Here is a 25,589-nt window from a genome sequence, read left to right as displayed (position 1 = left end):
TTAAAAGTTGCAGAAGATATTAAATGACGAGCTTTACGTGCAACCTGGCATAATAACTATTGATCGCTGTAAACTGTAACTTTTAAATTGGACATTTTCTTAAAGCACTACTGTGTTGTTAATGTTGCACGACATTTAATAAACGGGTCATTAAAATGCACGTACTTCCCATCATCATCATCATCAGTCGGCTGCGGAGCAGGCGACTACAAGCTTTCTCCAACTGTTGCGATCTTGGGCAAGCGAAACAATTTTGTTTGGCTGCAGCAACCCTTCAGTATCCCCCAGGAGGTGCTGTGCATACTGTAAGTATAGTGTCCGGCCGTCATTCCGGTTTCCTCTTCCCATGTGGTGGGATATACAGGGCATATTCTTTCACAGGCTCGTCATCTTCAAGACGCAGTATATGGCCGAGAAATTTGAGTTGATGAAAAGATATGAAGATTTTAAATCCATGTGTTTAGCTGCGCATAAATCCTTTTACCGTTACTGTCATCTTCAAATCAAACTACAGGGTGTTGCGCCCTCTTTTCTCCTATTTCTGAAAAGTTGATCAAATATATTTTGGTATGTAAAGAAGCCTTGAATTGTTAGCTGTAATAAACCAAAACAATTATATCAATCGCTCACAACTTTTGAAGATATGCTCTTTTAAAGAAATACACCTGCTTTTCACTCTGTCCACGGAGAAAGTTTGGCTACTTCAAAGATTAAAAAGGAGTACACATACCATGCATGAATATCAAACATTCTTCAATGATAACTTTATAAAATAACTTTATTATGGAATGGACTTTACCGGTGGGTTTATGGGCAATGGATTTTGTTAATAGTGTCATTAATTTGTGGGTAAAATGGATGTCGAATGGGACTTCTTTTGCTTTACTTGCAATCACTTATTTTTGCCTTTTTATTTTTGTTTATTTATGTTTCTTACTTTCTTGTTTCTTGCTTTCTTTTTTTATTTACAACATAAGTCATTTCTCTTTTTAGGATAAAAGGTAGCCCTAAAAGGACGGTTTGGGTTTTCTTTGGTTCTTTTGAAGTGAGTTTACTGTGCTGCTCTACCCTCTACCTGGTTGCCTCCTTGGCCAATACAGGTTTCAGCCCTGGTCCTCATTAAATCAATTGCGCTATGCGTACCATCCTTGTGCGCCGGATACTTGCGAATGCATTCAGTAATACGCTTATGAAGATCTTGGATTTTGCCACAAAGGAAAAAAATCAAGTGGTGTGAGGTCTGGTGGTCGTGCAGGCCACTCCATAGCATGAGCCATCACAACCACTCTGTTTGCTATCCGTGGACAAAGTGAAACGGGTACTTTTATTCAAAAGGGCATATCTTCAAAAGTTGTGAGCCGATTGAAATAATTGTTTTGGTTTATAAAAGCTAACGATTAAAGGTTTCTTCACATACCAAAATATATTTAATCAATTTTTCAGAAATAGGAGAAAAAGAGGGCACAATGAGGGGCCTCTTGTTTTTGGGACACCCTGTATATGATGTTTCTTGCATTGGTTAGTCCAATTGCACAGTGTGATAATTTGGTTTGAGGTTTAGGCTTGGAGAGGGAGTCAATGAGGTGTCATTATCCAATTACTTAGACAATAAAGAGTCGAGACACATCGTGTAGATTTCCATAATTATCTTCATAGTTCATAAATAATATCAATGCATAAACACTGATCTTAATATTCGATGTGAGTATACGTGAATCTTCAATGTTCACTTCAGCTAATAGCTGTTTATAAATACGTGACTGCTCTCCTTAAACCCGAATCAAAGAATGCTCCTTTTTCTTTCACTCAAAACGCTGGACGCTGAAAGACCACGTAACAAATGGCGCGATTAAAAACGCTAGATATGTGGAGCTATTGATCAATTGGATTGATCATGACACACAGGCAGACAAACAGGGCCTATAGATTTAAAACACATCAAATACCACAAAGAAACCAATACACATTCGGATCACACAAGGTTCTGAACAGAAACGACACATACGGACCAAAACAGCACAAAGACATAAACCAATCAATAAAACACACCATCCAGGATCACACAAGGTTCCCCTACCCTATACCACAAACCCACCGAGAACCGCGAATGCTGAGAACCGCGAAAGCCGAGAACCGCTCTAGTTTTTATCTTGTCTTTGTCTTGATCAAACTCTTCTTTCAGCTCATAAAATGGCTTCATGTGGAAATATAATAAAGAAGAGTAGCCTCCTGCAAGATATGTCTCAACAGCTTACCTGCAGCATATGCCTGGATCACTACACAGTTCCTAAAACCGTCACCCCTTGTTTGCATACATTTTGCCAAGAATGCCTTCAAGAAACCATAGACAGTACTGCAACCACACATGGAGTTACAGGAAAGTTTCCATGCCCAAAATGTCGTAGCAATGTTGAGTTTGACTGTCCAGACTTAGAAACAAAGAAAAATGCAGCAGAAAAACAATTTCGAACAAATTTTGATATTCAAAGTCAATTAGAAATTATCAAAAACAAGATCACCAGTGGATGTCCTAAACACAAAGGCGAAATGCTGATGTTTTTGTGCCAGACTTGTGATCAGCTCATCTGCCCACTGTGTCTCGGGGAGGAAAAACATCTCCAATATTGCCAGTTTTCTACTGTTAAAGAAGCGGCACAACTTATCCGTGCTGAATTTGAAAGTGAGCGAGAGGACATCAATGAAAAATTTATAAATGACCAAGCATTGCTGTCACAACATAAGAGACATTTAACACAGCTTGAGAAAATCAAAAGCGATGCTGCTGACATGATTAAATGCATTGATTCTTGTAAAACTAAGATCAAAGATTTCATACATGAAGTAGAGGAGAAGGAACAAACCTCCAAAGGAATTATAAATGACATCCAAGAGTATCAAGATAAGAACGAGAGACTAATTCAACTCATGAACGGAACGGATGATGTGCACATTTTACTACAAAAGGAGAATGTGTCGGCATTACTTGAAGACCTTAACTGGGAGACCGCTTATACAAGTGCTCCTACCACAGAACCTTCTGAGGATCATTTAGCTCAAATATTTGAGCGCTTTTCATGCAATGTGCAGGGCATAATCAAGAAAATACAACAAGAGCATGAAGAGGTAAGAGAACTTTCAAAAAGTTTTACTAAGATGCATCATTATTTTTCAACTTTTTGCAAATCATTTAGATATTTATTTGTAACACAAATGGATATTCTGTACATACAAATTTGGTCTCCTGTGAATTCTAATTCTAATTCTAAGAAATGATCAAAGAACATAAATAGCTAAGTGTGATCATTGGTCAATCATTACCAATGTCTGCTACCCTAGGTATGTTAAGCATAAGGCTACAAAAGTGTGACAATAAACTGAACATAAGAAATGTTGTGAGATGAAGTGTTAAATTGATGGTTTGCAGAATTAAAGCAAAATGTATTGGAATCCAACAAAATGTGTGAAGATTGACCACTCTGAAATATCAGGAGCACAAGGCAACAAATATTTTTAGTTACTTTTTACCACACTAAGAAAACTTTTTGTAACTGGCTATTTTTTGTCATGTTTATATGCTCAATTTATAATCCTGTAATGCAGCAAGATTGTTGGACACACATACTTTATACTATGTAAAAAATAAATTTCAACATGGATTATGAGAAAGTGAACACATGTATTGAAAAAAAATGGCAACCTAATTTTTGAACACTTGACCCGGGGGGGCACTCAACTTAAATTTTGGTATGGGTGTGCGGCGTGGAGCGCCAAACTTTGGGAACTAAGAACTGATTTTCGGGCAAAATAGGGGCTTGAAGAACTGAAATTAGGGCCAAATTATAGGCTGTTGAGCTAAAAATTTCTAAATTATTTCCAAATTTGAGCTTAAAGAGCTACAATTGTCAGAGTTTGAGGCTCAAAGAACTGGAGCAGATCCAAATGTGGGGCTTAAGGAATTGCCGGAGAGCCTGAAAAAGGGACCCTTGACCGTCGCACATACCCGTACCGCCTTAACATGTGAGTGCCCCCACCCCGGGCACTTGACACCCTAAAGAAACAAATCAATTGGAATTTTGCTTGTAAGAAACATTCTCACAGGCTATATTCTTTTTATATTCAATTCTTTCAGAGTTCCAGCATTGCCACCTCCTTCACAAGTACAGCCACACCGACCAAACAACACGAACAAAGTGATTTACATGATGCTTCGCCATTTGAAATGCAGAGCAGACAGAAACTGGGTGAAACCCTTTATCCAAAAGTAGTCTCAGTTGTAGAACAAATATTTGGTTCAAAAAACATTCCTGGAAAAGTTACCGGCATGATGCTGGAGTTGGATCCAATACAGATACAGTACATGATTACTTACTCAGACATGCTAGCCTCAAAGGTAATTAGGCCAATGACAGTTGATTCAATGGTTCCCGATTCTCACCTGCTCAGATTTTTCATTTCAGCCAACATTTTTAGTATATTTCATTATTCCTGAAGGAAATTCACCACACTTCTCCTCCTTATCAATGGGGGCATAACACAGGGTTAATAAAAATGAACTTATACGCATTCGCTGAACATGCTATAAATCAGCTTCAAGTATAGCAACTGTATGCATTAGCATCTGGGAGATGATTATGTTGTGGGCATAGGCTAAGGAACCGGGGTCAGCACCCTCAATAATTTTGGTGCGGGACTGGAGTACCTTTCAGCCCCCCAATAATCCTAGGTGAAGTTAAAAAATTGTGATAAAATAGAGGGAAAATGGGTCTTTGTGACCTATATTTTCTGACTGCGACGGGGCAACCCCCCTCGCGCACCCCCAGTGTGGCCCACACATTTTTTTTTCAAGTTTCAGTTCAGCCCCCCCCCCCAATGTTGAAAATCTTCCTAAGCCAATGGTGGGTGTGTTACTTGTAAGCGTGTTATAGTGAGTTGCTGTGCTTTGGCATTGTATGACGCTCATGCCAAGCGCTCATATCACAATGTTGTCTGCGCACACAAAGGAAGGTCACATTGATCCATCATATCTCAGAAGTCCCAGTGTGTAGTCACCCAATATGTGATGGTTTATTATGTACCCATTTATCACCTAGTTCAAAATTATATTATGTTCCTAGAAAACACAAAAATATTTGTCAAATGTTATAAACATGTTTTGGTGTTGGTCAAAACCGTGGTCAAAACATTTTTGGCAACATTTTTATGTTGATGTAGTGTTATTCCATATCAAACATTTTAAAAATGTTTTCATGACCTTTATATAACCCGACATTTAAATATTGACCAAAACCAAAACACGTTTGTAACACATTAATGACATTTTTGTGTTTGCGGGTACTTAATCCTTTTTGTGTTTGCGGGAATGCGGGGTAGTAGTCAAGGTTTAATATCAAATTCTAAATCTTTCTAAACCTAATCCTATTCATCTGGATTCATTCTGTAAATAACACCTTTTAATCTAAATAATTCATTATCATCACTAAATTCATTTATTAGAAGTACACATGATGATATTCTGACATATTTGCAGGTTGAAGAAAGCATTGACGTACTGATTGCAGCACACAACACACACAAACAACCCAAGTCTGGGTAAGTTAGACCACAGATGTGTGGTTATACCTGCAAAAAGAAAATTTGTAACTGCCCTTAAAACTCCACAGTCAGGTTCAGGTGTTGGGTGTTTTTAAAAAAACCTTTACACAATTATTTTGCCACATGCAATATAATGTAAAAAAATGAAAGTTCACCGTACCATAAAATACAATGATAAACAATGGTTTATAAGGTTTGTCACATTTGTTTTTCAAATATATGAGAGTTTTGTGACGGAATTACAAACAGGTAAAACATTTTGCAAATTTTATACTAAATATATGAAAATTTAAATATGAAAAAGAGAAAAAACTTTTATCAGCTTTTTAAGTCGGGCTTATTTTAGGATATTATTGGTAAATTATGCTTTACAAATCCACTTGATTACTCACGTTTTTAGACGTTTCATCTTCCTACGGAAGACTTCATCAGTAATGTGATGAACCAGCAACACTCCTACTCTCATCTCCAGAGGGTGTAGTTCTTTGCAATAGCTGGTCATATACATGATTGAGTGAGTATGTCCTTCATCGCGCTTGATAACGTTGGCCCCCGCTTTCTGATCCACATTGCTTCTCTAATCCATCTGGTTTGCTTACATGAGTCTTTGTCGATTACTTTGGCTCCGTCCCAATCAATAACATGGTTTTGTTGCGAAACATGATCTGTGATGGCGGACTTGTTAATTTCATCGACCGACTCCTTTCGAACAGCGCGTGTGAATTTCCTCTCTGTTAACTTTTCAGATTCTTTTAAATGTTCTTTCAGTCTTACCCGAAAGGTCTGCCGGTTTCCCCAATGTACGACTTCTTGCAACTTTTGCATGGTATTTCATAAACACAATCGCAAGTTTTGGTGGCTTCTATTTTGTCTTTGGGGTGTACAAGGTTTTGTTTCAGCGTATTGTGTGGTCTCATCGCTGTCTGGATGTTATGCTTTTTAAACACACGTTGCAGTCTTTCGGACACGCCTTGGACATAGGGTATCACTACCATGCCCTTACTTCTTTCTGTGTTCTTGTCCTTTGCTTTCTTCTTCGCTTTGGTCTTATCACTGATCTGTTGTTTCACTTTTTCAATCGTCCAGTTAGGATATCCACATTGATTTAGCGCATGCTTGATGTGTTCCTCCTCCTGTTGTTTATCCTCCTCTTCCGTTACAATCGCGTCTTTCCGATCAAGCAATGTTCTGACTACACCCAATTTTTGGTGTAAGGGATGTTGCGAAAAAGTTTAAATACTGGTCGGTGTGCGCTTTCTTTCTGTACACTGTTGTCTTTACTGAACCATCTTCTTTCCGATTGATCAGCGTATCGAGGAAAGGTATTTTTCCTTCTGCTTCTTCCTCGTGCGTGAACCTAATGTTGTTGGTTGGATCCGCTTTGTTGAGGTGATCTGTCAGTTCTTGCGTGGTGCCCTTTGGTATAATCTCGAGGATATCGTCGACATATCTTTTCCATAATTTTGGACGACACGCGATGGGTGCATTGGCTATGGCTTTTTGTTCCAGCCATTCCATAAAAATGTTCGCGATGGTCGCGCACACTGGGCTTCCCATGGCCGCTCCAAATTTCTGCATGTAAATTTCTCCCCTGAAGGAAAAATATGTCGTCGTCAAGACAAATTCAAGTAATTCAATAATGTCCTCGGTGTTAAGTAATGTTCTTTGTTTCAGCGTGGTGTCCTTGTCCAGATAATCTCTCACTATCTCCAGCGTTTTAGTGATAGGGGTATTCGTGAACAGTGACACGACATCATGTGAATTAAAAATGTCCTCGTCGTCAATTCTGACCGTAGCTAGTTCTTCCGCTAATTCCCGCGAGTTGGTGACATGATGGGCTGTCTTTCCTACCATGGGGGACAGAATCTCCGCTAACGCTTAGATGTCTGATACGCGATGGATCCAGTGTAATCCACAATTGGTCTGACCGGGTATCCCTCTTTGTGAATCTTTGTGGTGCAGTATATGCGTGGTGTATTTTCAGCAGTGGGGTAGAGCAACTTATATTGGTTATTATCAATCTTGTTTTCTTTCTTAAGTCTCTGTAAGGTACCCAACAACTTCCGCTTGTACTTTGAAGTGGGGTCTCCTTTAAGTTTCTCGTAAGTTTTTTCATCACTAAGCAAGTTGTTTACCTTTTCTTCATAGCCGTCGGTAGATGTAACAACCGTGCTTCTACCCTTGTCTGCACCCATTATTATGATTGACTTGTCCTTTTTCAACTGTTTGAGTGCTACTCTTTCCTCTTTGCTAATGTTCGATTTCGGGATTTTCGCTGATTTTAAAAGCAATGTGGATCAGAAAACGGGGGGCCAACGTTATCAACCGCGATGAAGGGACATACTCACTCAATCATGTATATGACCAGCTATTGCAAAGAACTACACCCTCTGGAGATGAGAGTAGGAGTGTTGCTGGTTCATCACATTACTGATGAAGTCTTCCGTAGGAAGATGAAACGTCTAAAAACGTGAGTAATCAAGTGGATTTGTAAAGCATAATTTACCAATAATTGATATCTACAATCCTTATTCAAGGAGTTATTTTAGGATAATTGAAACATGTAGATAAATAAAATGCAGAGATACCATTTTTTTCCAACGTTGTTGAATTCATTAACAACACTGATAACATTATATTCTTATCAGTATTTCCTCTAAAATACCAAGCAAAATTGCAAAATAGTAAATATTTCCGTTATGGGGACTGCTCTATAATCCGAAGGTTCTATAATCCGAAGGTTCTTTAGTCAGAAGGTTCGCTAGTCCGAACATGTGTTCATAGCATTCGCTAGTCCGAATTTTAAAAGAGGTTCTCTAGTCCGACAAAAATTTGAAAAGAGGTTCTTTATTCCGACGGTTCTTTATTTCGAAGGTTCTATAGTCCGAATTTTTAAAACGGTTCTCTAGTCCGAATATGAAAATAGGCTCTTTAGTCCGAATTTAAAAAGGGTTCTATAGTCCGAATATAGAAATAGGCTCTATAGTCCGAATTTTAAAAGGGTTCTATAGTCCCAATATAGAAACAGGCTCTATAATCCGAATTCAAAAAGGGTTCTCTAGACCGAAATTGCAAAACGGTTCTATAGTCCGAAACGGATACCGTGTTCTTTAGTCCGAATCAGTAAAAAGGTTCTATAGTCCGATTTTTTAAAAACATTAACATTTACTGCGCCCATCTAGCTAGATAATACTAAAGCAGAGTTTATGGTAAACTTTAACTATTCTGTAAACTAATTTGTTTAAATGACTAAATTTGTTTAAATGTTTAAAAAAAAAGCCGCAGCATTTACATGACGGGATGGCGCTATGAAAATTTGAACTCGACAATACTCGAATACATCGTAGAGTATTACTAGTATATAGTATTATAATGGAATGAAAAACAGATAAAAATGAAGAAAATATCACCAGAATAAAGATGAACGTCAATGTACGCTACGGAAAATATCCAGAGAAACCAACCATGTTGAACTTTAGCGGATTTGTATTTAACAATTGATGATTTGATACTGAAACAAATGATAAAAATAAAATTCGGACTATAGAACCCGTTTACCAATTCGGACTAAAGAACACGGTATCCGTTTCGGACTATAGAACCGTTTTGCAATTTCGGACTAGAGAACCTTCTTTTAAATTCGGATTATAGAACCTATTTCTATATTCGGACTAGAGAACCTTTTTTAAAATTCGGACTATAGAGCCTATTTTCATATTCGGACTAGAGAACCGTTTTTAAAATTCGGATTAAAGAACCTCTTTTAATATTCGGATTAGGGAACCTTTTTAAAATTCGGACTATAGAACCTTCAAATAAAGAACCGTCGGAATAAAGAACCTTCGTAATAAAGAACCGTCGGATTAAAGAACCTTCGGACTAAAGAACCGTCGGAATAAAGAACCGTCGGACTATAGAGCTTCCACCTCCGTTATACGCCATCATTTGTTATTTACTTTTAAATCTTACATATCGTTATGAGTTTGGCAAAATACCGAATAGCGATTAGTCTCTTTGTTAAATTCATGTTAAGAATTAATTCTTTTGAATTAGAGGGCAGGGGATCACATGGTAGAGCGCCTGAAGGATGCATGTCAATTATTTATGATTGATTCAGTGTAAGAAGGTAGCATACATGGTAATAGTTAATGATGCCAAGCTGCACTGGCTGATTCCTGTTCTATAACTCAAGAGAATGTGTGCATACCATGAATTTATCAAAGACACTAATCAATATTCAGCATTCTGTGATATTTCAGTCTTATCTGACAATATCTTTTATTTTTCATATCATATCTTGTTAGATTTCAAACAGAAAAAATACCCCTTCAAAATGCCACAAAACCAGCCAAACCAAGCACAGGTGATGATCCTACACAATACAAGCATAGCAGGCAAGAGTTAGGTGAACAGCTTTATCCAAAAATATTCTCAGTTTTGGGGCAACTACTTGGTACGACAGACATTCCTGGAAAAGTGACAGGCATGATGCTGGAGTTGGAGGAAGAGGAAATACAAGACGTGCTTAGTAACTCATACATGCTGACAACAAAGGTATATTCTATATTGTATTCTAGGAATGATATTAATACAACCAGCTACCATAGAAACCATTCCGATTTTAAAATTAGAATTAATTTCCATGACCAAACTCAATATTGAATGACTTTTCTTGACTGGGAACCCTGAGTAAAATGGCATGCCAGTCTCCATACTTCGGGACCAGTAGGAAGAGGTTTACAGTTATAAATGTATTGTTTTTATTTTTGTTATTTATGCAGTAACACACAGGTTCGAAGGCCTTTATCGAACGCAATTTACAGCTTTAAAAGTAAAGAATCAAAAAAATTGTTTAGGCCTTTGTCTTAACTCATCACTGATAGTGTCTTTAACTGTGTCCTGGACTACATTACTTATTTTAAAGTGACAGCCTATGTTAAAATTCCAATGCATAATTTTGAAACTATGATCAAAAATAGCACATATTTTCTTATTATTTTCTTTATATTTGATGAGTTACATTAATTTTGCCTACATTGTACATCTCATGATCTCACATCAAGAAAAACTGATATCGGTTTCTGCATCTGAACTCTTCAACAGTGGCGTAATTAGGGTTGGTAGCGCCCCGTGCAAGAAACAAAATTGGCCCCCACCCGAGAATATCTTATATGGCAAATACAGTTTCTCAAACTGGGAAATATCGCTCATCAGCTGTGAGTATAGAAGGAAACTGCGCTCTACTCTTATCATTGCTTATTGATCGATAATCAATACCTTTATGTACTTGTAGCTACTTAAGGCATCATCATTTTGATTGGTAAATAAAGAAATGAAAGAAACAACTTTCTCTTTACAGGTTGAAGATGCCACTGAAATATTATTCAACCATCTCACTGATAAGTTACAGTAAGTTATTTAGAAGAAAACAATTCCAAAATGTTATTCAAACAAGGCCATTGAACTTAAAATGTTATGTTTTGCTTCAGCAAAGCACTGATTGCCAGTAAATATGTAAAGCTACCTTAGGTAGATAGCAATATGATATCTGCACTTTTTTGTAATGCAAGCTTCAGTAGGTATCAATTGCTTAAGAAAAGCTATCTTCAGTAGATAGCAATACGCTATCCACACTTGTATATAAAGCTAGCTTCAGTAGGTATCGTTGCTTAAGAAAAGATATCTACAGTAGATAGCAATACAGTATCCACACTTGTATAGAGGCCGTCAGCGTGACGTCATTTGCCGCCATCTTGTGGGTACACTCTGGGATGGTCGTTCGATCTCTATGCGTGGACAGCAAAATCACCGCATTGATGCGTGATAACAGCTGCGTGGCAAGCTTCGCCCTGCGCGTAGTGTCCGATGCATGAACACACAGATCATTTGTACCCACAAGATGGCGAAAGGCTGACGGCCTCTATATAAAGCTACAACCATGGCCAAAATGTGTTGGGACACTTACGGAAAACGTACACTATATTATGGCCTTATTTCCGTTATTGTTAACGTGATAAAATGGAGGTTTCTTTGGTGACAAGCCTAAAGCCTTTCCTAACACCCAATCCTCCCCTTCCCCACCAATCAATGTTGGGTGCCACTAGGCGCGTGTGACCAAAAAAAAAAAAAAAAAGTAGGATTCAACATTGATCGGGGAGTGGGGGCTTATTTACATTACCCTATCAAACCGTCCCAACACTTATGGCCAGCATTGTCTCTAAGCTACAAAAACCAATTTTAAAATGTGTGTTTTGGCCCATATCTCCTCAACCATAGCTTGGATTTTCATCAAATTTTACATGAAAATGGAGAAACTGTTTATTTTTTTCACTTATATAAAAACTATTGGATTTTCCTCACGTGATATAACAATACGGTCACTTTTTATATGCAATATCATGTATTTTACAGGGCGTGCTGTACATTATTAGCCTACGTGAACTACGTATTTTGAATAAAATGACGTTTTATTTTGAAAGAGTAGTGATTTAGTCGCCAGAAATACATAATATTTGTTGACAGGAATTGATTGAAGTCTTTTAAAAGAGTGACTTTGGACAAAAAATAATACTTAAATTAAAAAAAGCCAATTTTTAGACTAAATAACAAACTTTAATAATTGTCATCGTTTGCATCACAAGCGTATGTGGTATTTGCAACACGTATATCGTGTAACTATAATTATAGTCGGCAGGAGTGGGCTTAAATTACGCTTTTATGACTGAAATCTATTAAAGCGCTTTCAAAGAAACTTACGTTTGAAAAATAACATAGCACATAAAAAGAGTAATTATTATAACATTACACATAATTCCTAAATCAGAATTTCATCTTCAGAAGATAGCAAACATCATTGACTATTCACCTTCATATCCTATTAGACTAGTCGACTTCCTGCTGAGAAATAGAAGTCTTAGGTGCATTTTTTAGTTTAAAACGGTATCTATGTTTTTAAAGTCAATTTGAGTATGCTGAATCCAACAATCATGGATACCATAAATAATTGTAATGTTTGACATTCTAATTTGCATAAAAACAAAATAACCACCAAAATCATTAAATTAGTATGTAAAACTCTAATTATTTTTGTGGTCATTTTGTTTGATGCAAATTAGCAGGTCAAAGCATATACATTATTTTTGGTATCCGTGATTCATGGATTCAGCATAGGTCATGCCGATTTTAAGGATGAATACTAGTAAATATAATAGTTCATGATTTAGAGATAAGTTACAACAAAAGGTGAATGATCTTCATGATACAACATTACCTATATAACACAACAAACGCAGTATATAATACTAAGAAGCCACAATAAATGCCCATAATAGTGACATTTTGCATTTTATTTGAAAAAAGGAGTTTGTTCGTCTGCAAAGTAATTTGAAAGAAAATTGTCACGAAATAATTATAACAAAAAAAATTGGATGGAGCCGAACCCGCGTCTATTGGAGATGACCAGCGCGCTAACCAATTGAGCTATCGGAGACCACTGGTGTTCGTATGGTTTTGTTTATTGACAAGTGTCAAATTAATCATGATATTTAAATTGACAATATTGTGCTAAATAAGTTGAATTTCTGAAATGATCATATCGGTAATCCATATTGTTGTGAAAATATTGTGTCGATTTGTAAAACATAACGCCATGAATCCACGATATACCACCGTATTCTTAGAATAAAAGCAATTGACTATGATCAGACTTTATAGCAATGGTTTATCGATGGGATGCATTCATGTGTGTATGGTCATGATGGTGTTTCGTTGGTTTACCGTCGCATCCTTAATACAAAGTCCATACAATATATTTAAATTTCATGATTAGTCTTACTTTAGGAACGAGACTGAATGCGGACATGCTTGAGTTCATGTCACGGTATGTACTATAATAAAAGAGAATCACTACTATCTCTTGATTCAGTTTACGAGTCACTTGAACATGTTAGCTCAGTTGATAAGTTGTCTGTCTTGTACTCAAAAAGTCCGAGTTCAATTCCTAACTATTTAATTTTTTTTTTTTTTTTGCTTTCTTTTTAAAATAAATAATTTCTCATATCACTGAATTTCTGTTGAAATGAAAATGTGTAGGATTTTTTTTCATAAATAAGATCACAAATAAAAGCAGAGCATCAACTGAGCTAACACACTGTACTTGTTCATCCATTATTGTATGTAGTCTAAATTAATGCTAACAAGTTGATTTGCTCACACTTCAATTGAGGTAGACAGCATTAAATTGGAAAAACAAGTGTGCATGGGTTCGATTCCTTTATTTGTTTTTTGATCACGAGATGTTGTGATAACTTTTATTTTCTTCTATAACTTTAATATAAGATTTTAATTGGTGGAAACAATAATTTGTCATTTTAAAACCTAACTTTTGACAGTTAAAGTGACGAATAGTGAACTTCAACATGGCCAAAAATATGGCTTTAAGACTTTTTAAGTGACCAGTCCCTAAATTTAAAATGTAGCCATTTATATTTTTTGTGGTCAAGCATAATTATAGGATCTCTTACTGCTCCAAATTTGGTGTCAATATCATAATTACTTTTTGAGTTATAAGCAAAAAACTGAAATTAGATGATTTTTTTCAACTTTTCAAATACAACCATGGCCAAAATGTGTTGGGACACTTACGGAAAACGTACACTATATTATGGCCTTATTTCCGTTATTGTTAACGTGATAAAATGGAGGTTTCTTTGGTGACAAGCCTAAAGCCTTTCCTAACACCCCAATCCTCCCCCATCCCCACCAATCAATGTTGGGTGCCACTAGGCGCGTGTGAAAAAAAAAAAAAAAGTAGGATTCAACATTGATCGGGGGGAGTGGGGGGCTTATTTACATTACCCTATCAAACCGTCCCAACACTTATGGCCAGCATTGTAGCTTCAGTAGGTATCGATTGCTTAAGAAAAGATATCTACAGTAGATAGCAATACGCTATCCACACTTGTATATAAAGCTAGCTTCAGTAGGTATCAATTGCTTAAGAAAAGCTATCTTCAGTAGATAGCAATACAGTATCCACACTTGTATATAAAGCTATCTTCAGTAGATAGCAATATGGTATCCACACTTGTCTATAAAGCTATCTTCAGTAGATAGCAATATGGTATCCACACTTGTCTATAAAGCTATCTTCAGTAGATAGCAATTTGGTATCCATATTTGTTTATAAAGCAAGCTTCAGTAAATAGCAATATGGTATCCACACTTGTTCTAGCTAAATCAGGATACATAGAATATCTCAAAAATCACTATCATATTGGATAGAATTACCAAAGAATAGTTTGTAAAGTACAATATTTATATTTAGTAATTGGGAGTCGGGAGCATTTTAACAAATCAATGTTTTTACCTAATTCCTACCAGTATTACAACTTGCGAATTATATTCGTGAGAGTGCCTGGGTGATCTAATCTACTAAACCTCTAACGTCTCCCCTATGAACTCTAACCCTCAGACTTGCAATATGGCATCTATTCTTATTCAGTGGGAGTGGTCCATTACGTAGACACATAATCTGATTGGACAATCGCATGATTTTGGGTGTCGTCTATCAGGCTTTCATACACTCCTAGATAGTGAGAACCAATCAGAGCCTCCGTTAGTAAATTACTAGCCGTGCATAAATGTTGTACAATTGCACGGGCGCGCACTCCGCGTAGTACGCACAGTGCTTTTGAACGCTTTCATTTTACTTGCGGGTTGTTGCATTTATATTTGCCTGCATTTTCCAATTTTTTAGTGACAATTTTGTTATAAAAATGGAAAAATCAAAGGATTTTTTTCTCATGTATGAAATAGGTTAATAAATGTGTATCACTTGTTGCTCGAGAAATTGTACAAAATAACCCCCCTTCGGGGCTCGTGCATTAGACGCATCAACATCTCAGTACGCGTGCATTATTTTGTACAATTTCACTCCCAACAAGTGATACGCATGTATTAACCTATAAGTAGACGACCCCACGCAGGGCAGGATTTACCATAGGGACAGATGGGCCCGAGCCCAGGGCCCCCAAATTTTGAGGGCCCCAAAATTGCCCTGTGCAGTGTGCATCTTCCATTTTAGCCGAAAAACACCATGTTTTGGGCCAAAATAGTCTACAAAAATTGCAAAATTTGGCGCGTACTGGCCTGTTTATATAGCAAAATCAGCTTCAATTCGGGCTAAAATAGTCTTTAATTGAATTTTGGGGGCCTCAAAATATTGGCCTGGCCCAGGGCCCCCAAAAAGGTAAATCCGGCCCTGACCCCACGTCATCATGAGTGTTGATAACACGTAATACGCTCATAGAGGTGCACGTATGTATCGCATTGTATGCGTAGATGCAGTGCAGAACAGGGGTAGCACTAGGTTTTAAAACCAGGGGTTCTCAGAACCCCCGAACCCCCTGAAAGTGTTAAAAATATGCGCTCAAATCCTAAAATGAGGGGTTCTCTAGTCAAGTATTGAATGCCCGTTTCAATATATCAGTATCAGATTTTGTGATTTTGGTTATGATGTGTAAATAGTTAAGGCCTGGCAAAAAGGCGATCTCCCTTTCACGCCGCGATTCTCACTATTAACCAACTATCTGGCTTTTAAAGAAAGTTCCCACGCAGTGTACTTGCTATAAAAGTGTTGCTTTATGCCATAAAAGTTCGCCGAATTCCATAAAATGCAGTTCAACTTCGGCAAAGTGCAGAATTCAACAGCATTGCAAGTCACATGGATGAGTGAAAAAGCCATGATTTACTCAATAAAAAATGACATTTCATTGCAAATGAGTTCAAGTTTAGGCCAAATATCATGATATTTATTGAATTACTGGAGTATTTTGACTATAAAACATAATTCAAGGGCAAATTGTTGTCACTTTTTTCTTCTACGGCCTCGTATTTCACCGCTGGCATATCTCTACACACCACCCTTGAAGCATTTCTTACCAATCCCTAGAATTAGAAATTACCAACTCACGTACGTGTCGTCATTCAGTACTGCAATAAAACTCATCAGTGATTCTAGACAATATCACAATCTGTGTTAAATTACGCTGGCGGTGTGTATTTTATTTTTATTTTTAAATTATGTTACAATGCTACGGCGACTTCACTTCACCATTTATGTTATTGCATTTTATGTTACATCATTTCTGGACAGGTCGTAAATATTGGAGATCGAAGCTTTTATTTTTCTTTCACATGTTTTCATTTTTCTGCGCGCATGAAAACCCCTGAACTGGTATGCAAAAATGAATAGATGCGCTCAAACTTAAAAATATGCGCTGTACGCGCAGAAACGCAGGTTAGCGCGACCCCTGGTGCAGAATACTCGCACATGCAAGAAGTATGCGCAACAAAAGATGTGAACTGGTAAACAAGTTTCATTCATTTTAGAAAAAGGGGAGTTTTTATGACGGTAACTTAATTTTTGCTCTAAAAAATAGTTAAATACAGTTATTGAAATAATATTTAACTGACTAAGAATGAGAATAAATGAGAATAAACAATTAGAGAATAAACGAATTTTTATTTTGACTCTACCGTGTGATAGACGACAGGCAGATCCAATATTTTTATCGTAGTTGCGCCGGCATCCACTACTCAAAATATTGGACCTGTCTGTCGTATATCACACGGTAGAGGATAGTCAAAATAAAAATTCCTATCGTTTATTCTCCAATTGTCTAGACCTAGCATACACACACGTAATTCTCTTGGTTACAGGATCACATTATTTTGTTATGCCTTCAAGTGCCATATACTTTGTGTGGTGATTGTTTCGATCGTGGTTCATTACTCAAGCGTGTGATTCCGTTGACATAGTAACATTACGTAACTTCGACACTGAATACATACCGTATAAACCAACAGGGAAGGTTTTGTTCACCTTTATTTTCACATTGCCATTGTGTTTTTATTTATTTGTCTTATTTGTAAAAAAAAGTTTTAAAACTCTAATCATTAACAAATACAAACATCAGTTACCTACTGACAGTCAGTCTACTCTTAAGTACAAAGGATGTGGGCTTACACATATTTGTGCCAACTTTGTGTTGTTTATGCATGTGTTGTCAGTTTGTACTTCAGAGTGGACAAACTGTAATATTCAATGTTCTGCTCTTTATGTCTATTTCTACATTTTTCTTTTCTTTCCAGAAAACTCAGAACAGGTGCAGGAGTAACTTCACCTGAAAGTTCCTAGTACCATTCCACATTTTTAAATGTATCTTAAAAGATACATATCAAGATGGCTTACAAGCACCACATGTGAATGCAACATTGGAATAACTTCTACATGAACCATAAACTATCTGTGCATGAACATTTGATATCAAATTGTGGGATTTTACGACGGGAGTTCATATCAAGCTTTTGTCAGGAGTAGCTGTGACTTCTTCAGGACAATGTACATCTAAGAATGAAACATGCAGGCCACCCTTGCCTACTGATGGCTCTGAAAAGAGCTGTTCACTGAAAACTGCCCCTTATCAACAGAGAAAAGTAAATAAGTAGTGGCTCTGAAAAGAGATCTGGTTTGAAATAAGGTCTTTCCTTTTTTCTAGGGCCTAAAATACAACTGGCATAATTATATGTAGGCCTAAATTTAACAAGTTTATACACAGACAATTGAAAGGTCCATAGTTTATATTATTCTCTTTTGTTTTAAAATAATGGATCCTGCATATTTGCTCTCTTTTTGTTTAAAATTATGCTCATGCAGGCAAAAGCAGAAATCTATAAGACCGTTTCAAAGGTGATATATTTTTTCCAAGGTTTGTAATAAAATTGGGAGAATGTTTATCCTCATGGGTGGTAAGGTGTATTTCAGTGTAATATCAACGTCATTATTATAACCAGGGATGTTGTGATATTCATTGCAATGTACCTCAATATCTTTTTGAAAGACAGTTCGTCAGCTCAGGTGTTCAAAAGATCTACATTTATGTACAGACCAGTTGGAGAGTGGCACAGCATGGGTGAAAACTGATCCAATATTGAAGGTCTGTGTATAGAATTAAACCCTTCATATGTGACACGATCTGGTCCATGGGGGCCAAAGGCGGCAAATTTGAAACTGAGAAAAAGGTAAAAATATGGAGTAAAAAACAATAAAATACATAAGAAAATAGACATCAAAAAAACTTCATAACTTCAGGACCAAGTATGCTAGACCTTTGGTGTTTTCAGTAAATGATAGCCCATTGTATGCATAATGTCAATTTTCAAAAATGCCTCCTTTGGCCCCTGTGGACCAGATCGTGTCACATTTGAACAATGGGGGAAATCAAAGATGATATCCGAGCCTGCATTGTTTTCTGGATAACAATTATTGAATATGTTATTAATGAAATAAAGGATGTATAAAACATACATTTTGTCTTTTCAATGGGAAACATCTGATGACAAATGTCATTAGGGCATAGTATTGAACAATGCATCCTATTTGACCTGGTAAATAAATGATAGATAGGAAAATAAAGAACCAATTTTATTATTTGTTAAATATTCAATTATTGAAAAAGTCGTTTATGAAATACAGTGGAACCTCATTAACACGAAGTTTTGCTGAATTCGAATTTTACTTCTTGTTATCAGGAGTTTGTGTTACCCAGTTCTGATAACATGTGAAATGTATGCTTGGGAATGTAAAACATACTTCTTGTTTAATATCAGGAACTTCAAGTTAAGAGGGTTCGTGTTAATGAGTTGCCACTGTATTGATATATAAAACATCAATTTTGTCTTTTCATGGGCATATAAATATACATGCACAGTGAACAATGTAAGCTAATGTACCCTATTTGACCTGGTAAATATCCCATTATGAAACATGATCTTCATCAATGGCATTAATTGTCTTTTTTAAAGATAGTTCTTGTTAAGATATCTTAGGTACAAATCATTTTGACTCACCCTGTATTCATGTTTGCCTATTACCTTCTATTCCAACTCCAGTGGCACCCCCGGGGTGGCACCTCATTATTTCCCTGGACCTTTGGATGCATTGAAATGGGTATTTAGCAGTTTACTTTTAAAAATCAATATTATTATCCAATATAGCCTGCTGAGTGTTACTTTTCATAGCTTTTCATGCCCCTCTGGTCAAAATTTGCTTAATCCACCCAGGAAAATAATTCATGAGGTGTCCCTGGAGTTGGAACATGATCATCAGGGTTGCCAAACCCACGATTTGGTAGCCCAATTAGGCGACTTTTGAAGATTTTCCCCACAACTTTTGACAATTTCCTGTCCCATAGAAACAATTAATGGTCAAGAAAAATTTGGACGACTTTTCAACATTGGCTCCCGCGACTTCCAATAGTTTCATGCCCCATAGAAACCAATGGTAAAGAGAAAAATTGGGCAACTTTTCAATTATTTGACCCGCGATCTGGGTTGAAATCTTTTGGCAACCCTGATGATCATTTAACTTCAAGGGCATGACCCTTGTGACATGCTACTGAGCCAGGAAGGTCCTCCTCCTCATGCAGTTAAAACATAATTTCATCTGATCCATGCATGTACTGAATACTATTAATCTGTTCACTGTACAGATACAGCATTTGTGGATACTGAATATACTGTAAGTACATTATCAGCTTATGACTGAGTTTCACTTATATAGTTTGGTTTATAAATTAGTTTGTATAGTTTGTATACAATTGAAAGGGTAAAACAAGCAGTAGTGAACAACAGAAAAGAACAACATGTCATGTGGGCATCAGAAAAGTATTTAGCTGGAGTGACACCTAGCATGTCAAAAGTAAATTGGTACTACGTGTTGTTTAGTACTACTACTAGTACTATCTTGACATCTTGTGTGTATGTGGGTGGGGGGGCATGTATATAGGGGTACATGGATGCAAATATTTTCATCAATATCAATTTGATTTAATTCCCTTGCCTAATTGGGATCTGGGACTGGGACATGGCATTTGATTATGAAATCCATTTCTGTATCTGTATGCAATGTCAACATGTTTATTTTCATATTTTGTGTTAAAGGGGTAGGCCCCAGAGAAGATTTATAGGCGATTCCATGATACTATATAGTGAAACATCCTTTAAACCAGCCAGCCCACTTTTTACTCGCACCTTCTGAGTGTACAGCACCAAATTTATGTTTTTAGCACCGCACCGACTGAGGTCCAAGCAACACACTTCCAGTTTAGCTCAACGAGCTGTTATAGGAAGCCACCCACTGAAGACTGAAGGTACTTGAGAACCAGTCTAGTAGAAATTTCAATTGAAATAAGCACAGCTGTCAACAGCGTGATGATTCTCTGCGTACACTGTGTGATGAACGCCCGCGTGTGCGTAACGCGGAAGTAAATCAAACCTTGTCAACTAACTCATGATTGGTTATTGTATCCATGGTCGTGCGTTCGCGTTGTACTTAAAAATATGTGACATACGAAATTGGTCGCATCGCATACAGCTGTTGGCAGCTGTGTCCATTAACTTGGAATTTTTACTTTTAATGGTAACAAAAAAGAGCTCATTTGAACATTTAAACAGGGGTTATCCCAAAAGTGCTTATCGACCCAAGTTTTGGACATATTTTGAGTGTTTGAAAATCACGTCTTTGGAACGGGAATCAACAGTGAAGAATTGTGTGAAACTCTGTGATTACTAAACTGGTTCTCAAGTACCCAAATGTTTCAGTAGTATATGGGACTGCTTATAAATCTTCTCTGGGTATGCATGCACTACATGTATATTCAGCATGTTTAAATTCACTAAGGGAGTGTTCATATTAAAATACGTTGGTGGGGGGACTGGGCACTGAAATTTTTTTCAAAACTTTTTTGACCCACCCTCGAGAGAACCTGAAACTTTTGGACCCCCCCCCCCCTTCATAGACATGCAACCCCCCCTGTTGTATAACACTCATTAAGAAGTAAGGGTTCATGGATTTTTGACACTTCATATAAGACATGTACACTGTACAGTAGGTGGCCTACACAAAATTCATATTAGTAATTATCTTATCCTAAAATGCATGTTAGGATAGGCCTACTGTATGATCACTGAGAAAATAAGTTCTTGGCAGTACAGAATGCAGCTATGTAAGCATCGTAATGCAAGTTCAAAATACAAAATAACAATGATATCAAAACACAACAATATGATCACAACAACTAACTGCTGCCACAGTATCTACATGTGTAGATCTTTCTAGGCTGTACAATGTATATTCGGCCTATTGTTATTTTCTTTTCTTCCTTATAGGCCTCACAGTATAAGTATTATTGCACCGTGTTCAGATTCCCTGGACCGATGCCCATGTGCTGATATGGTTGATTAAAAAAAATTGGGAAAAATCACCAAAAAATTGAATATATGCTATAATTAATATCTTGAAATCCTTATTAAGGGTATTTCATGTAAACATTTTAAGCTAAAAAATACAATTTTACCTAAATCTTTATCAAATTAATAAAATACTTCATTCTAGCACTAATATTTAAAGAAATAGCCCCGGGGCAGTCATTGAAAATGGGTGACAGGGGATGTTTGGCACCAATGACCCCCATTTTTCAACTCCCTCTCATCCGATGACCTCCTTTTTTGTTTCTGTTTCAGTGAACTCCCTCAAACCCAATGACCCTTTTTCTTGTTATCCTGTCACCAAAAGACCTCTTTTTAAAGAATTTTGGACGCATTTCTAATAATCTTTCATCGAATGACCAAGTTTTTTCTTTAAAAATTCCAAATTTTGATGACTTGTTGAAAATGTTATATCAAAAATGTGTCAACTTTAATATTTAGACCTCAAATTTTACCACTCTCACATAAAGACTTCCCTTTTTTTGGCAACATTTTCCCAGTCTCACAGAAACTTCAGAAAGACCCCTTTTAAGAGGGCCTTCTCACTAAATGCCCCCCACCTTTTGGTGTCAAAGCTCTCACCGAAAGACCCCTAGTTTCAAAATGGTGTCCACACATCCCGTCACTTCCAAAGTCAAGTGCCCCCGGATATAGCATTAAATATAAAGTGTGCATCACATATCTGCAATGTATGTGACAAGTTGCAGCAAAGAATTTGCCGTGTTTTTATATAGTGACATATCTTTAAGGTGTTTTTTTTTAAATTTTTGGTGAAGACCTTTAATAATGGTACGTGCACCAGCAAGGTATACAACAAATTTGCAGGAAAAAAAACATTTATCTGTTTTCACATAGTGATGTATCTGCAAGGTATGTAACACATGTTGCATTATCCATATTTTGAAACTATATAATTTAACTAGATAATTTCTTTATTTTTTTTCAATCAATCTTTGCTCATAATTTTTGATGTTGAACTCATAAGTACAAAATGAAAGCAGGTCTAAATTTCCATGTTTTTGTCTTAATTATGATTGCAGAACATGGCTAAACCAAAAACGAGTTTTGTGCTACGACAGGCTACAGAGAAGTCACTCCTGCAAGACATATCTCAACAGCTTACATGCAGCATATGCCTAGATCACTACAAGATTCCTAAAACCCTTCCTTGTTTGCACACGTTTTGCCAAGAATGCCTACAAGAAACCATAGACAGTACTGCAACCATATATAGAGGTACAGCAAAGTTTCCATGCCCAAAATGCCGTAGCAATGTTCAGTTTTATTGTCCAAGTTTTGCAGCAAAGAAAACTGCAGCTGTAAATCAATTTATGACTAACTTTGATATTCAAAGCCACCTTGAAGCAATCAAGAGCAAGATGGTCAATGGATGCTCCAAACACACTGGTGAAATGCTGATGTTTTATTGTACCAGCTGTAAACAAGCCATCTGCCAAGTTTGTCTTTTGAATGATCACTTGCCATCAAACAGACACATACTGTCATCAATTAAAGAAGAAGCACTGAGGTTAAAGAATATGCACAAACAGAGCTATAGTAATATTCAAAAAAGATGTGCTGACAACAACATGATCTTCTCACAAAATCCAACACAACTGCTAAAGTTCGATGAAATTAAAACTAGTGCGGGAAAGTTGATCAAAATATTGGATTCTACCAGACAACAGGTTTCACAATTCATGCAGGAGCTTGAAGACGACCACAAAAAACAGTCAACAGAAATGGCAGCAAACGTTAGCAAATATCAAGATGACAGTGATAAGCTGAAAGGATTACTGGAGGGTGATGATTTGCAGCTTGTACTGAATCAGAAATGTGCATCTGATTTAATTACAAAACTAATTCAAACGCCTCCCATTAGAGTTCCAACACAATGCCAATCAGCAGAAGGAGTAGCTGACATTGTTTTGACCCTCTCTGATCAGTTAAGACAACTAGCACTGAATCAAGGTTGGAAGTATAACGACAGGGAGTCAAAAGAAACACTAATGACGGAGCAGCCCCAACTGCATGATGATGTTGATAATAAGGATGATTCTGACGATGATGAGGTGGGTATCATATCAAGGATTCTGGTGTAATAATATAATATAGGATATTAGCATCTTGTTTGCTCAAATGAAGTCAGTCACACACTCAATGCACAATTAAATGTGTGGTGGTATGTCTTGTATAAGATATTGACTTGTGGAAGAGGTGGTGCATATTTGGTCATTCTGTAAAAAAAAAGTTAACAAATGAAAAATAAGAATAATTCTGCAAAACCATCACTTTTCAATTTGTTTGATTCCATCTGTATAATAATTAGTATCATGTTAAAAAAACAAAATACAATTTTAACTGTTTCTTTCACATAATAACAAGTTAAAGAATCAACCAACTATAAAATGCTTAATCATGCAATGTACAGATACGGTAGTTGCATGCACATAAATTGTTCTTTCGTGTAGGATACACTGAGTCATTATTGTGTGTAGTCCCATGGAGGTCTGTTACTTATTAACCGCCATGGGTAGACCTGCATTTCATCTTGGGATCCGCATTTTACGAGAATCTCCCCCATTTACTTGGTATATAGGCTAAAAAAATCTGCGATAATCTCTTTAGATTCTATTTTTTCTGGCCTGTTGCAGCAAACAAAGATCTTTTTTATTACTGCAAACTATTATTTGTCAATTTCAGATTGTAGGTGCTGTATCATTGCCTGTCCAGTCACAACGGATGCAACCATTCAACTGCCAGGATTCTGACTTGACTGATGACAATATCTATGATGTCTACGACCAAATAAAAAGGAAAGGAAAAGAAAAAAAGGAAAAAAGAAGAGGAAGGGGGAAAGGAGAGAAAAGAAAAAAAAGGGCAAATAAAAGATGAGACTGTGACCTTTTCAAAACAATTTTATACTTAAAAACAAAATCTAAAATATAGTTGTTAAAAAAATCCACGATTCGCAATATGGGGGCACTGAAGAGTTTTTGCTTCCATTGAAATACATGCGTGGAGGTCTTAAACAAGTTAAATTTGAACTATTTTGGGTTTATTCTTTGAGTAAAACTACAGAATTTGGTGTATACATTATCAAGATTAAGAGGATACACCAGCGGCGGCGCCACAGGGGGGGCAAGGGGGGCGGCCGCCCCCCCTATTATTTGCAAAAAAAGAGGTAAAAGGGAGGAAAAGAGAAGAGGGAGGAGAGAAAAAGGGAAGGGAGAGAAAGAGAGGAGGGAAAGAAGAAGAAAAGGAGCCATTGCCATGGTTAGGCGAAGGGGGAAGCACCACACCCTTCGGACATCTTGCCCCCTGTGGATGCTGACCGACTCGGTTTTAGAGTTGTTGGTTTTTGTATTTTGGGCCGATCTTCCGCACATTTTCCCCATGAGTCACCTGGCCTCTCCTGCCTTTTCTCCCAACTTCTTTGGAAAAATCCTGGCTACGTCACTGTCCTGGCGCGGCAACATAGGCAAGTCTGTGTCATGCCAGCAATTTAATCATTATAAAGTTTACTTTCAGTCTGATATCTGTAACACACAATTTTTACTTTTATCACATTGTTTGTATAATGCTACCTCTCTCAGAAATAGTATCAAAATTATTTAGCAATAATAAGCAATATTGGCTTTATTTAATACGGTTAGGGGCATAGCCAG

General features: G+C 36.9%; 3 protein-coding genes across 3 annotated transcripts in view; 2 read left to right on the top strand and 1 right to left on the bottom strand.

The window, feature by feature from the left end:
- Positions 1–19,082, top strand: part of LOC140150847 (uncharacterized) — a 38,001-nt gene extending 18,919 nt beyond the window's left edge. Inside the window, exons 3-8 of the mRNA XM_072172994.1 lie at positions 2,183–3,123; positions 4,130–4,390; positions 5,528–5,589; positions 9,897–10,146; positions 10,952–11,001; positions 17,746–19,082. Of these exons, the coding sequence (XP_072029095.1) occupies positions 2,183–3,123; positions 4,130–4,390; positions 5,528–5,589; positions 9,897–10,146; positions 10,952–11,001; positions 17,746–17,791 (1,610 nt within the window). The 3' untranslated portion in view covers positions 17,792–19,082. The remainder of the gene's footprint in view (positions 1–2,182; positions 3,124–4,129; positions 4,391–5,527; positions 5,590–9,896; positions 10,147–10,951; positions 11,002–17,745) is intronic.
- Positions 1–25,589, bottom strand: part of LOC140150179 (dynein heavy chain domain-containing protein 1-like) — an 87,642-nt gene that overhangs the window by 29,703 nt on the left and 32,350 nt on the right. The gene's annotated exons all lie outside the window — the stretch shown is intronic.
- Positions 19,872–25,111, top strand: LOC140150848 (uncharacterized). The gene is made up of 3 exons (XM_072172995.1): positions 19,872–20,173; positions 22,962–23,993; positions 24,625–25,111. The coding sequence occupies exons 2-3, from the start codon at positions 22,965–22,967 to the stop codon at positions 24,814–24,816; spliced, it is 1,221 nt and encodes a 406-aa protein (XP_072029096.1). The 5' UTR covers positions 19,872–20,173; positions 22,962–22,964; the 3' UTR covers positions 24,817–25,111.

The sequence above is a fragment of the Amphiura filiformis genome, chromosome 4 (genome assembly GCF_039555335.1).
Source record: "Amphiura filiformis chromosome 4, Afil_fr2py, whole genome shotgun sequence".
In the NCBI taxonomy this organism is placed as follows: Eukaryota; Metazoa; Echinodermata; class Ophiuroidea; order Amphilepidida; family Amphiuridae; genus Amphiura; species Amphiura filiformis.
The sequence above is the reverse complement of the archived record's forward strand: the minus strand, read 5'-3'. Positions and strand labels throughout refer to the sequence as shown.